This window comes from Eschscholzia californica, unplaced genomic scaffold, assembly GCF_041429995.1.
Source record: "Eschscholzia californica isolate CP2 unplaced genomic scaffold, dmEscCali1.0.p SCAF_2, whole genome shotgun sequence".
Classification (NCBI taxonomy): domain Eukaryota; kingdom Viridiplantae; phylum Streptophyta; class Magnoliopsida; order Ranunculales; family Papaveraceae; genus Eschscholzia; species Eschscholzia californica.
In genome coordinates, this window is record NW_028238309.1 from 2,848,547 (window position 1) to 2,862,885 (window position 14,339).

A 14,339-nucleotide genomic window follows, 5' to 3' on the forward strand; every position below is an offset into this window, starting at 1 on the left:
TCAGATCAGTCTTCTAGAACTTCAACAGGAAAAAAAAGATAAGTCTTCTAGAAGGTTTGCATCTAACCAAACTCTCATAAATTAAAGGTACTCATTGTGACACAACTCCTTGTAGAAAACCACCCAGACAAAAACATATGAACCTTTTATTTCTAGCATGTGTGATTAGAGCACATGTCAAATATGATTTCTTTCTGTTGTTTAACGAGTCAAAATTTGTATACATATTAAATTTCCGATATAAAAGTAGAAAATCATATACCTTACAGAAGTCCCAGTTTTCCATCTCGCCAGAAAAAAACACAAAAAAAAATGGAGATTAACCATGGTTATGATCGAATGAAAGAATTGAAAGCTTTTGATGATACAAAAGCGGGTGTTAAAGGACTAGTTGACTCAGGAATTACAAAAATTCCTCGAATCTTCATTCGACCACTTGAGGATCAGCTAACACAAGGTCTGGATTTACTTTCTGACAAAGATAGTACCCATTCTCAACTTGTTACTCCTGTAATAGATCTTCAAGGTCTAGCTAAAGATGATCAAATTCGTCGTAAAGAGATTGTCGACGAAGTTCGAAAAGCAGCTGGTACATGGGGTTTCTTTCAGTTAGTAAATCATGGTGTTCCTGAAACTACCATTAGAGATATGCTTGAAGGTATAAAAAAATTCAATGAGCAAGATTTAGAGATGAAGAAAGAGTGGTGTAATAGAGATCAAAGCAAGAAAGTGAGGTTTCATAGCAATTTTGATCTTTATAAATCAAAAGCTGCTAATTGGAGAGACAACTTGTATATCTGCACTTATGATCCTGATTTAATCAACCCTCTTGAGTTACCAGATATATGCAGGTAATGATTATATTTTTTTCGTGTTTTTTTCATTGTTCAGAACCTAACTCTTTTGAATCTAAATCGTCTGACTCTAATGGATTCAAAATTAGGTCAAATCAGTCATTCAACGAGTCAGACATCACCAGTCAGACAAAAACAATCATTCTGAAATCCAACTCGAGTTAATTCAAATCTCGAGTTTGATTTCTGATACAATTTCGAGAGACGACAAGCATCACCTTCTCGAATCAAATTCCACTCTTTCTTACTTCTTATTTTGTTCTTGTACTTTGTGAAATGCAGAGTTGAAACCCTAAATTACACAAAGCATGTTATGATTCTGGCAGAGACTATATGTGAGTTGTTATCAGAGGCTCTTGGGCTCAAACCAGATCATCTAAAAGAAATGGATTCTATGAAGTACTTGGTGTTAGGAAAAATAACCTAATTAACTTGTTCAGGAATATGAAGACAAACGATGCGAAAGTAAAAGTAGAGACACCAAGATTATTTAACGTGGCAAAAAACCCCTCCAAACTAGAAGGTAAAAAACCACGGGACCTAGTCCAGAAATCTTCCACTATAATTAAATAATGGGTTACACAACTCTTCAAGATGTGTAGAAACACTCTTGGACAACTCTTCACCAAACCTATGGTGGATAAACTGAACAAAGAAACAAAGAAATAAAATCTCTTACTCCTTAGGATTTGAACAAATCCTAGATTCCTAAAGGTTGAAGAAGATAACCACAAACTAAATTGCTTCACAAGATTAATAATCTTCTTTTCTTCAAACCAATATTCTGCTCTTTCAATCTCTCTTGAAAGAACCACTTCAGAAATCTCTCTTTCTCTGACTTCTTTTTGTTCTGGAAGTTGTTGTGTATAATCTCTTCCCTTTCATTCCCTATTTATAATAATAAATAAGGAGGTTTACCAATAGAAATAGGAATTCCTTTTTAGGCTTGAAAAAATAGAAGTTTCTATTTTTTCCCCAAACAAGGAATAAGGGAAATCCTATTCCAACTAGGAGTCCTTTTATTATAAGGAGGGACCCCAACAAACTCCCCCTCCCGACTTATGAAGAGGGACCTACCATCCCCAAACCTGCAACACTGCTACATAGCTCATGTTTGCCTTTGGGTAATGGTTTTGTCATCATATCTGAACCATTGTCTTCAGTATGGATTTTCTCGATCTTCAACACCTTTTCTTCAAGAACATCTTGGATCCACTGGTATCTCACATTTATATGCTTGGACTTGGAATGGAAACTAGAATTCTTACTGAGGTGGATGGCACTCTGACTGTCGCAATGAATAACATAATTATCTTGTTTCATACCAAGTTCTTCTAACAGTCTCTTCATCCATAACATCTCCTTGCAACATTCTGTAATGGCAATATATTCTGCCTCTGTAGTAGATAAAGCTACACACTTTTGTAATTTAGATTGCCATGACACTGCTCCCCCTGAAAGTGTAAATAAGTAGCCTGATGTGGACCTTTTAGAGTCTACATCTCCTGCCATGTCTGCATCTGTGTAACCGACTAATACTGGCTTATCATTACCAAAACATATACGAGCTTTAGACGTACCCCTAAGATACTTCAGAATCCACTTCACTGCTAACCAATGCTCTTTGCCTGGATTAGCAAGAAATCTGCTTACTACTCCAACTGCAAATGCAATGTCCGGTCTTGTACACACCATTGCATACATCAAGCTTCCTACAGCTGAAGCATAAGGAATTTTCTCCATTTCTTCTTTCTCACTTCTAGTTGATGGACACTGATCACGAGTCAACTTAAAGTGACTGGCTAATGGACAACTCACTGGTTTTGTCTTGTCCATATTGAACCTTTCTAGAACCTTCTCAATGTATCTTTCTTGTGATAGCCAAAGTTTTCCAGCTTTCCTATCACGAGAGATATGCATGCCAAGAATTTGTTTTGCTGGACCCAAGTCTTTCATATCGAAATACTTGTTTAGTTCCTTCTTTAACCTGCTAATTTTATTAGCATCCTGACCAACAATCAACATATCATCAACATAAAGTAGAAGTATAATCAAATCTCCATCAGGAAATTTATGAACGAAAACACAATGATTTGAAGCCGTCCTGTGATACCCTTGATCCTTCATGAATGATTCAAACTTTTTGTACCACTGCCTTGGTGCTTGTTTCAGCCCATATAAACTCTTCTCTAACTTACAAACCAAGTGTTCCTTACCTTTAACTTCTAACCCAGTTGGTTGTTCCATATACACATCTTCCTCCAAGTCACCATGAAGGAAAGCGGTCTTGACATCTAGTTGTTCAATTTCTAGGTTCATACTTGCAGCCAATCCCAATACTAACCGTATCGAGGACATCTTCACCACCGGAGAGAAAATCTCATCAAAATCAATACCCTTCTTCTGCCCAAATCCTTTCACCACTAGGCGTGCCTTATACCGTGGTTGTGAATTTCTTTCTTCGGTTTTGATTTTGAAAACCCACTTATTTTTAAGAATTTTCTTATTCTTAGGTTTTTCAACCAACTTAAAAGTGTTGTTCTTATGCAATGATTCAATCTCATCTTGCATAGCTTTCAACCACTCCTTCTTGTGTTCATCATCTATGGCTTCTTCATAACACTGTGGTTCTCCACTATCTGTAACCATCACATACTCGTGTGGAGGATACTTGGTAGATGGTGCTCTATCTCTAGTCGATCTTCTCAATTCAGCTGGTGGTTCATGTTGAACTTCCATTTCCTGCTCAACATCATCACCCATAGGAACATCTTCATGATTTTGTTCTTCACCTGCATTATCATGCATAACCTTAGAAGAGATATGTGGATCTAGATCAATGAGATCATTACTATGATTCTCATGCTTCTCAACTTTCCCAAAGTCCTCAATAGTTTGATTTTCAAGAAAGACCACATCTCTACTTCTAATAATCTTCTTATCGACTGGATCCCATAACCTGTATCCGAACTTCTCATCTGCATACCCTAAAAAGATGCATTGCTTGGCTTTATCTTCAAGCTTTGCTCTTTGATCTTTAGGTATATGCACAAAAGCCCTGCAACCAAACACCCTTAAGTGTTCATAACTGACTTCTTTCCCAGCCCACACTCTCTCAGCTACATCTCCATCTAATGGTGCTGAAGGTGATAAATTAATCAGATAACATGCAGTACGCATTGCTTCACCCCAGAAGCTTTTAGGCAGCTTTGCTTCTGAGAGCATACATCTGATCCTCTCCACAATCGTGCGGTTCATGCGTTCTGCTACACCATTTTGTTGTGGAGTTTTGGGAACTGTCTGTTCATGTCGAATACCATGGGTTTTGCAATACTCTTCAAACGACCCGATGTATTCTCCTCCATTGTCAGTGCGAATGCACTTCAATGGTTTTCCTGTCTCCCGTTCTACCATGTTGTGGAAATTCTTGAAAACTGCAAGTACCTGATCTTTGGTCTTTATGGCATATGCCCAAACTTTCCTGGAAGCATCATCTATAAAAGTAACAAAATACAAAGCACCACCAAGTGTTTTGACCTTTAAAGGTCCACAAACGTCAGAATAAACAAGCTCCAAAACACTGGATTTTCTTTCAGATGCATTCCTTTGAAAGGAAACTCTATGTTGCTTTCCTACTAAACAATGAGAACAAGTGTTTAAATTTATACCTTTTACGTTCGGTAAGTCTTGTCGTTTAGCAAGGATTTGAAGTCCTTTCTCGCTCATGTGCCCGAGTCTTCTATGCCAAAGATCAGTGGAAGAATTTTTTTCAACTGCATTCAATTCTCCTTTACACAGTTTTACTTGAGTCCTGTATAAAGTACAACACTTCTTCCCTCTTGCTATCACCATTGACCCTTTTGTGAGCTTCCACTTTCCATCACCAAAGTGACTGTGGTACCCTTCATCATCTAATACTACGGTAGAGATTAGGTTATATCGAAGATCTGGTATATGCCTCACATTCTTAAGAATCAATGTACTCCATGTGCTCGTCTCAATTTTCACTTCTCCAATTCCTACGATTTTTGAGAAACCTAAGTTTCCCATCCTGACTTTGCCAAGGTCACCAGTTCTGTAAGAGTTAAAGAAATCCTTACATGGAATAGCATGATACGAAGCACCTGAGTCAACCAACCATGTCGTTTCTGGTTCTGACTCAGCCATACTTAAGCAAGTGTCTCCACAACCTGAGAGTAAGATAATGTCATCACCTGAGGCAACTGCCGCAACATTATCTTGTTTTTCATCATCCTTTTTATTTTCCTTCTTTGGTTTCCTGCAATCACTCTTGTAATGACCCATTTTTCCACAACCAAAACATCTAACTTCTTTCTTTGGTTTTGATCTCCCCCTTGACTTATCACGGTTATGAGGTTTTCTACTTTTACCTCTCCCCCGTCTTTCTGTAACAAGTGCCTCTGAATGAGACTCGTCTGACGATGATTTCCTTCTTGTTTCTTCATTCAACAAACTACCTGTTACGTGATTCATACGCATTATGCCATCAGGAGCAGAATTGCTAAGAGACACCACCAATGTCTCCCAACTATCTGGTAAAGAATTTAGAAGAAGTAAGGCCTGCAACTCATCATCCAAAACTAACTTCATTGCAGAAAGCTGGTTTACTAGACTTTTCATCTCATTCAAGTGTTGAGCAATTGAGGTTCCTTCTTTATATTGTAATTTTCCTAGCTTTCTGAACAAGTAAGCCTTTTTGGCAGCTGTCTTCTGATCATACAATTCTTCTAATTTCCTCCATAGACTATAAGCGGAAGTCTCCGTCGATACATGATGAAAAACACTGGGTTCTACCCATTGTCGAATAAATCCAACAACCTTACGATCTAATACCTTCCAGTCTTCTTCATCTATCTTCATCGGTTTTGTACCGTGATTTTCAATGGGTGCAGCTAGGTCTTTGCAGTATAACAAATCTTCCATTTTTGCTTTCCACATCAAGTAGTTTTCTCCATCTAAACTAATCATGCGATTAGTATTCACTTCCATATTTCTGAACAATAAATTCAACCTTAGCTCTGGTACCACTTGTTAGGAAAAATAACCTAATTAACTTGTTCAGGAATATGAAGACAAACGATGCGAAAGTAAAAGTAGAGACACCAAGATTATTTAACGTGGCAAAAAACCCCTCCAAACTAGAAGGTAAAAAACCACGGGACCTAGTCCAGAAATCTTCCACTATAATTAAATAATGGGTTACACAACTCTTCAAGATGTGTAGAAACACTCTTGGACAACTCTTCACCAAACCTATGGTGGATAAACTGAACAAAGAAACAAAGAAATAAAATCTCTTACTCCTTAGGATTTGAACAAATCCTAGATTCCTAAAGGTTGAAGAAGATAACCACAAACTAAATTGCTTCACAAGATTAATAATCTTCTTTTCTTCAAACCAATATTCTGCTCTTTCAATCTCTCTTGAAAGAACCACTTCAGAAATCTCTCTTTCTCTGACTTCTTTTTGTTCTGGAAGTTGTTGTGTATAATCTCTTCCCTTTCATTCCCTATTTATAATAATAAATAAGGAGGTTTACCAATAGAAATAGGAATTCCTTTTTAGGCTTGAAAAAATAGAAGTTTCTATTTTTTCCCCAAACAAGGAATAAGGGAAATCCTATTCCAACTAGGAGTCCTTTTATTATAAGGAGGGACCCCAACACTTGGCACTTAACTGCAACTACTATCCTGCTTGCCCAGAACCTGAACTTACTCTAGGAACAACTAAACATACAGATCCAACCTTTTTCACTGTTCTTATAGAAGACAACAGTCCTGGACTCCAAGTCTTTCATCAGAATCGTTGGGTCGATGTGAAGCCCATTCCGGGAGCTATAACAGTAAACATCGGTGATTTTTGTCAGGTATATGTTTCAAGAACCGCATTGTTATTATGGTTTGTTAAAATGAGTAGTGGGTATCTTTCATAATATTTAGGAACCCAATATAGGCTGCTTCTCGAATATTGGTTAATAGCGGACCTTTGCCAGGCCAGATGGATTGTACCTGCCCATACTCCTTGAGTATTGCTTCACAAAGGGTTTACCGGGGTAGATGAGATGCATCTGTCCTTGCCCTTTGAGTATCGGTTCACAGCGAGCTTTATCAGGCCAGATGGGAAGCATATGTGCAACGCCCCCTGAGTATTAGTTTATAATTGGCCTTTCCCGGTTCACAGCTAGCCTTGCCAGGCCAGATGGGAAGCATATATCCAATGCCCACCAAATATTGGTCATAATTGGCCTTTCCGGGCCAAACAGGAAGCATCTGTCCGTGCCCCCTTCAGTGTTGTTTCACAAGGGGTCTTGCCGGGCCAGATGGGAAGCATCTGTTCATGCCCCTTGAGTACTAGCACGTAACGGGCCTTGCCAGTCCAAAAGGAAAGTAGCATCATACCTAGGGACTGGCTGTGTCGTGGTGTGGTGGCCCGCACAAAACCTTCACAAATTTGAAAGACTCTGGGTCTGTTTTATAAGACGCAAAATCCCTCGCCCATTGAGATTTCAGTCGATGTGGGACATCACTAGACCCATTGTGAAACACTATCCTCAAATATAACACTACTCTGGAGCTGAAATTATAATAACAGAAATTGTCGTTTTGAATGCAGCTTGTAAGCAATGATAAGTTCAAAAGCATGGAGCACAGAGTACTTGCAAATCGAGTTGGCCCAAGAGTGTCTGTCGCGGGTTTTTTCAGAGCCAACTTCGACGAATCAGCAAAGCTTTACGGACCAATCAAGGAGCTACTAACAGAAGATGAACCACCAATATACAAAGAAATCATGCTTAAAGAGTATATTGACTATATCAGATCTAAAGGGCTCGACGGTGTCCCCGTCTTACGCCACTTTAAGTTGTGAAAGCCTTTTAAGTACTTTCTGTTTACAATTTAGGGAATAAAGTATAATGAAATACAAATATGGCTTCTGTGTTTTGTCGTTTCGTTTCTTCAAAATTCAAGTGGTGTATGTTGGGTGCTTTCCTTGTTCTTACAAGAAGATTAACAAGAAGATAATTGCTAAACTTAAATTGTATTGAAATAGATGCTATTGTTGAATGTTGTTTTTGTTTTTTGCTTGATATCTTCTCATTACAAAGACATCTATTTATATAGATCATAGATGATAGACATAACTATTACAATAACTCCTAGACTCTTAGACTTACAAACTCCCAACTTTTGATTTTCTAAACTCTCAAGTCTTGATTGACATGACTCTTGACTCTTGAGTAACATAACTCTTATGTAATTAAAAACATACTTAAAACATAGATAATTATTTTTCTAGAAATTACTAATTACCTTTCAACACCCCTTCATAATTTGTAATTTTTAAGAACTTCTTGAACTTCTCAAATTTCTCACTATTGATGGACTTCGTGAGAAAATCAGCTGGTTGATCATTCGTTCCAATGAACTTTAATTTTATCTCCTCTTTGTTTACCAAATCTCTAATGAAATGGTGACGCAATTCAATGTGTTTCGTTCTTGCATGAAACACTGGATTTTTTGTCATAGCAATTGCTGACATGTTATCACAATGAATGAGAGTAGGTTGTTCTTGAGTCTGAAGTAAATCAACGAGAATTCTTCTCAACCAAACTCCTTCACATGCTGCCTCAGTAGCAGCAAGATATTCAGCTTCAGCGGAAGATAATGCCACGGTATTTTGTTTCTTTGAACTCCATGAAACAATATTTGTTCCGAGACAAAATATGTAACCTGATGTACTCTTTCGATCCTCTAAAGATCCAGCCCAATCACTATCAGTATAGCCAACTAAATTGTTATCTTCTTCTTTCTTATACAAGATGCCTTGTTTTCTTGTACCTTGAAGATACCGTAGAACCCTTTTTGCTGCTGCATAATGAAGTATACTTGGCTCATTCATAAACCTCGATATAAGACTAACCGAGTGCATTATGTCTGGCCTTGTATTTGTGAGGTAAATCAAGGATCCAACAAGACTTCGAAATAATTTTGATTCAATTTGTTTTGCTCCATCGTTGACTTGTAATTTTTCATTCAATGCCATAGGAGTAGACAACGGATTGCACTTGTCCATCTGAAATTTTTTCAATAAATCATCAGTATATTTTTCTTGAGAAATAAATATCTCACCTTTTGATTGCTTCACTTGGATCCCAAGAAAATATTTCATAAGACCCAAGTCAGACATCTCATATTCTTTCATCATTTTGTTTTTGAAATCCTTCACCATATCCATGCTTGAGCCCATGTAAATTAAATCATCAACATATATGCATACAATAAGAAAATCATTTTGGCCTTCCTTCTTCACATAGAGTGATGGTTCACTTGGACTTCTTTGAAAACCATTCTTCTGAAAATAATCATCAATTTTGCTATTCCACGCTCTTGGTGCTTGTTTAAGCCCATAAAGCGCTTTTTGAAGACGATAGACTTTGTCTTCATGTTCTTGCAATTCATAGCCTTGTGGTTGTTCCACATAGACCTCTTCTTCAAGTTCTCCATTAAGAAATGCTGATTTTACATCTAGTTGATAAACATCTAGATCAAATTGTGCTGCCAAGGCTAGAACTGTTCTTATGGTTTCCATTCTTGCAACCGGTGCAAATGTTTCATTGAAGTCAATTCCGGGTTGTTGTGAGTAACCCTTTGCTACTAACCTTGCCTTATGTTTTTTGGACAGAACCATCTTCATTAAATTTTGTCTTATAAATCCACTTAAGGCCAACAACTTCCTTGCCTTTTGGTAGGTCTACAAGTTCCCAAGTTTTGTTCTTTTCTATTGTAGCAATTTCGTCATCCATGGCGCTTCTCCAAACTTGTTCATTTGCTGCTTCATGAAAAGTTTGTGGCTCACTAGAGAAAAAAGCTACATCACACGACTCATATATATCTTGTAATGCCCGTGTCTTTCTTGGTGGTGAATCTGGACTGCTTGGCCTTGTGGCACTTGATGAGCTTGATTGTGAGTTTGTGTTTGGACTAGATGGTGGAGTCTCACCAACTTGTGGTTCTTCTCCCTCGGTTACTGAAGGCTCCAAAATTTCAAATGAATTTGGTGCTTCAGAAGAACTTCCCCAACTCCAAGCTGTCATTTCATCAAATACAACATCTCTTGAAACAATCAACTTGTTAGTGTTAGGATTAAAAAGTCGATAGCCTTTAGATTCATCACTGTAACCAGCAAAAATAAGTTTTTCACCTTTCTTGTCAAATTTTTCTCTTTCTTGAGAAGGAACCAATGAATATGCTATGCATCCAAAAACTTTTAAATGATCAATTACTGGTTTCTTGTTGTGCCAAGCTTCAAATGGTGTCTTGTTCCGAACAGCCTTTGTTGGTGAACGGTTAAGAATGTAAATTGATGTGTTGACTGCTTCAGCCCAGAATTTGTTAGGAAGATCTTTACCTTTTAACATGCTTCGAGCCATCTCAACGATTGTTCTGTTCTTTCTTTCCGCCACTCCATTTTGTTGTGGGCTTCTTCGAACGGTGAGCTGCCTTTGTATGCCATTTTCTTTGCAATAGTTCATGAATGGACTGTAAAGATATTCACCTCCTCGATCCGTTCGGAGAGACTTAATTTCATACCCACTTTGCTTTTCAACATACACTTTAAATTGAAGAAATGCTGAAAAAGCTTCAGATTTTTGGTTAAGAAAGAAAATCCACATCATTCTAGTAAAATCATCGACAAATAAGATGAAGTATCTCTTATCTCCAAGTGACGGAGTCCTTGTCGGCCCACAAATATCTGAATGTATCAATTCAAGAGGGTCTTTGGCTCTATAAGATGTTTTAGGAAATGGGAGTCTATGTATTTTCCCATATATGCATCCTTCACAAACCTGATTTGTCTTTTCAATAGAGGGGAGTCCAATCACCATATTCTTTTGTTTAAGCAAATGCAATCCATTATTATTCAAATGACCATATCTCAAATGCCATAATAATGTTTTATCATCATTTTCACTTTTGAAGGCAAATGTGTCAACTTGTGACATGAAGAAAGGAAATACCTTGTTTTGGTTCATGTCAATTTCAGCCAAGGTTTTGTTATTTTGTTTGCTGAAAATTCTACATTTTCCATCTTCAAAATATAGTGAATAACCCTTTTGCAGCAACTGTCCAACACTTAAGAGGTTTTGGGTCAAGTTAGGAACATATAAAACATCATGGATTAATTTTTGTGTACCTCCTTTTGTATCCACTGCAATGACTCCCTTACCAATTACATTTTGAAGATTGCCATCTCCAAGCTTCACTTTTGACTTGTGACTTTGATCAAGCTTCACAAAGATATCTTGATTTCCCGTCATATGATTGCTGCAACCACTATCCAAGTACCAAATGTTGTTAGTTACATTTTGGGTATTCATACAAGAGAAGAGTTGATGTTCCTCCTCATCTTTGATAAAGTTTGCTTCTTCCTTATCTTTAAACCAACAATTTGTATAGGAATGGTTTGCATTTTTGCATCTTTTGCATTTGAACCTGCAATCTTTAGTTTCATGATTAGATTTTTTGCAAATTCGGCAAGAGGGGTTTGAATTACCGGATTTTGATTGCCAATTTTCCTTTCTTTCTTTACCACCTCCTTTTCTACCTTGCTCGGATTTAGAAAATTTCTTGTTTGAGAAATTATATCTTGATTGGAAAGCTTGCTCCAAAGGTTGATTTGTTGATCTATTGATTCTTTGTTCATGTGCTTGAAGAGAACTCATAAGTTCATTCATGGTATATGTAGATAGATCTTTTGATTCTTCAATAGCTGCAACTACATGATCAAATTTTTGAGGAAGACTACGAAGGATTTTTTGAACAATTTTCTTGTCCTCAAGTATATCTCCACAACTTCGAATTTGATTAACAATTGTAGTCACATGAGAGGAAAATTGCTGAATATTCTCACTCTCTTTTTTTTTGTTTGTTTTAGTTGTGTTGCATCTAGGGCTTCTTCATCATATCCATCTTCAATGAACTCCCACAAATCTTGTGAGATGAAAATTGTCTTCATTTGAATGCTCCAATAGTCATAGTGCTCACCATCAAAAACAGGAACTGAAATTGATGAGAGGTTGAAACATGAATTGTTTGTCGCCATTGGTTTAAAATGAGATAGATGGCTCTAGATACCAAATTTGTTGGGTGCTTTCCTTGTTCTTACAAGAAGATTAACAAGAAGATAATTGCTAAACTTAAATTGTATTGAAATAGATGCTATTGTTAAATGTTGTTTTTGTTTTTTGCTTGATATCTTCTCATTACAAAGACATCTATTTATATAGATCATAGATGATAGACATAACTATTACAATAACTCCTAGACTCTTAGACTTACAAACTCCCAACTTTTGATTTTCTAAACTCTCAAGTCTTGATTGACATAACTCTTGACTCTTGAGTAACATAACTCTTATGTAATTAAAAACATACTTAAAACATAGATAATTATTTTTCTAGAAATTACTAATTACCTTTCAACAGTGTAATTGTTCTCATTTTCTGAATCTGAATCATCCAACTCAAATGAATCTTAAGTAAATCGAAATCAGTCAATCAAACAAGTCAGACGATTCAGGAGTCCGACTCCAATTCAAACCTCGAGTCAGATTTCCTATCTGACTTAGAAAAAACAAACACTACCACAACAGTATTATCAAAAAGGTAGAAATCGTCTACCACAGTATTTCAAATATTGGATAGTCAACAAGTCAATCAATGAAAGTCTATATTGTCTGCCATATTTTATTTGTGGTAATTAATCACTTATCCATGAACTATTGCTTTCTAGAATAATAAAAAGAAATCAAGTTCTTACTCAACTACGAACGATCATTTGGTATTCATCGTAAATGGGTCTAACTGCTAACACTGAACCCTCTAGCTACGATCGCCAGATAGAGTTGCAGAATTTCGATGAAACGAAAGCTGGTGTAAAAGGACTAGTAGACGCTGGAATTGTAAAAATCCCTCAGATATTCGTCCGACCACAAGAAGAATTAACTGCAGACAAAGACTTGATAGTTTCTGATGACAGTTTTGAATTTGAGACTCCGGTTATTGATCTTCAAGGTTTAGAAGAAAAAGAAAATCATAGACGAAAGGAAATCATCGATGACATTCGAAGTGCATCAGAAACTTGGGGTTTCTTTCAGTTGGTGAATCATGGAATTCCTGCAAGTGTAATGGAAGAGGTGCTCAAAGGCGGACGTGATTTTCACGAACAAGATATAGAGATCAAGAAACAATTCTATACAAGAGATGATCCAACAAGAAAAGTTCAGTTCACCAGCAACTTTGATCTTTATGCAACTAGATCAGCTAACTGGAGAGACACCTTTGTTTGTCAGTTTTCAACTCCTGAACTCGTCGATCCTCAAGAACTACCCGAAGTCTGCAGGTATATAGATACATATGTAGATTCTTCTCTATTATGTTTATGAAAACGTCGTTTCTGATCTGGGTTTCTAATATTAAACAGAGATATAATAATGGATTATTCGAATCGGGTGATGAAGTTAGGAGAAACTCTTATAGAGCTATTATCAGAGGCTGTTGGGCTTAAACCAGACCACCTTAAGGGCTTGAACTGTACTGAATGTATGACTATTGCCTGTAACTACTATCCAGCATGCCCGGAACCAGAACTAACAATGGGTATAAGTAAGCATTCAGATCCAAGCTTCCTCACTGTTCTTCTTCAAGACAATATCGGGGGTCTTCAATTTCTTCATCAGGATCGATGGGTTGCTATGAAACCTATACCAGGAGCTTTAATAGTGAATATTGCCGATCTTCTTCAGGTATATGTCTCATGAACTAGTATTATTTATAACTTGATATCAATCTCTAAGACTATATGTTAAAAATATCTCACATGTTAGAGTTGTAGATATTAAGCATCAATATTTTCACTTCTTATGCAGCTCCTCAGCAATGACAAGTTCATAAGCGCCGAGCACAGAGTACTAGCCAATAGAGTCGGACCAAGAGTATCAATGGCGGGGTTTTTCCAAGCTTCTGTCGTCACATCGACGAAGAGTTACGGACCTATCAAGGAGCTATTATCCGAAGACAATCCCCCTGTATACAAAGACATAACCCTTATGGAATATTTCGAGTATTTCACTTCGAAAGGCCTAGACGGCGTCCCTGCCTTAGATTACTTCAAATTATGAAGCTTTGGGTGAACTTGCAATTTGAATTAAATGGTCCGAATAAATGGTAGGTTTGATCAGATATGTTCTTACTGTGAAGCCTTTGTTTCGTAAATTTTCTTGAGCGCAAGGAGTATAATAACGCCTTTAGATTTATGTAGTAATGAATAATGTGTGCTTTTTACTCTCTTTTTTGTTGCACATGTGGTTTTTACTTGCTCTCTCTGCTTCTTCTTTCTTTTTCTCTCTTAAACTCAAGACGAGGCAATGCTCATTTTTAGGGTGTTTATCACCCACTTCTTCTTTT

General features: G+C 37.0%; 2 protein-coding genes across 2 annotated transcripts; both read left to right on the forward strand.

Annotated features, from left to right (window-relative positions):
• Window positions 1-117: 117 nt before the first annotated feature.
• LOC147555258 (1-aminocyclopropane-1-carboxylate oxidase homolog) lies at window positions 118-7,937 on the forward strand. Its single transcript, XM_086662581.1, has 4 exons — window positions 118-851; window positions 1,137-1,255; window positions 6,540-6,742; window positions 7,489-7,937. Exons 1-4 carry the CDS (start codon window positions 313-315, stop codon window positions 7,738-7,740), a joined length of 1,113 nt encoding a protein of 370 aa, XP_086518707.1. The 5' UTR covers window positions 118-312; the 3' UTR covers window positions 7,741-7,937.
• Window positions 7,938-12,637: 4,700 nt separating this feature from the next.
• On the forward strand, window positions 12,638-14,221 carry LOC147555259 (1-aminocyclopropane-1-carboxylate oxidase homolog 1-like). The gene is made up of 3 exons (XM_086662579.1): window positions 12,638-13,275; window positions 13,357-13,678; window positions 13,802-14,221. Exons 1-3 carry the CDS (start codon window positions 12,728-12,730, stop codon window positions 14,051-14,053), a joined length of 1,122 nt encoding a protein of 373 aa, XP_086518705.1. The 5' UTR covers window positions 12,638-12,727; the 3' UTR covers window positions 14,054-14,221.
• The last annotated feature ends 118 nt before the right edge of the window (window positions 14,222-14,339 follow it).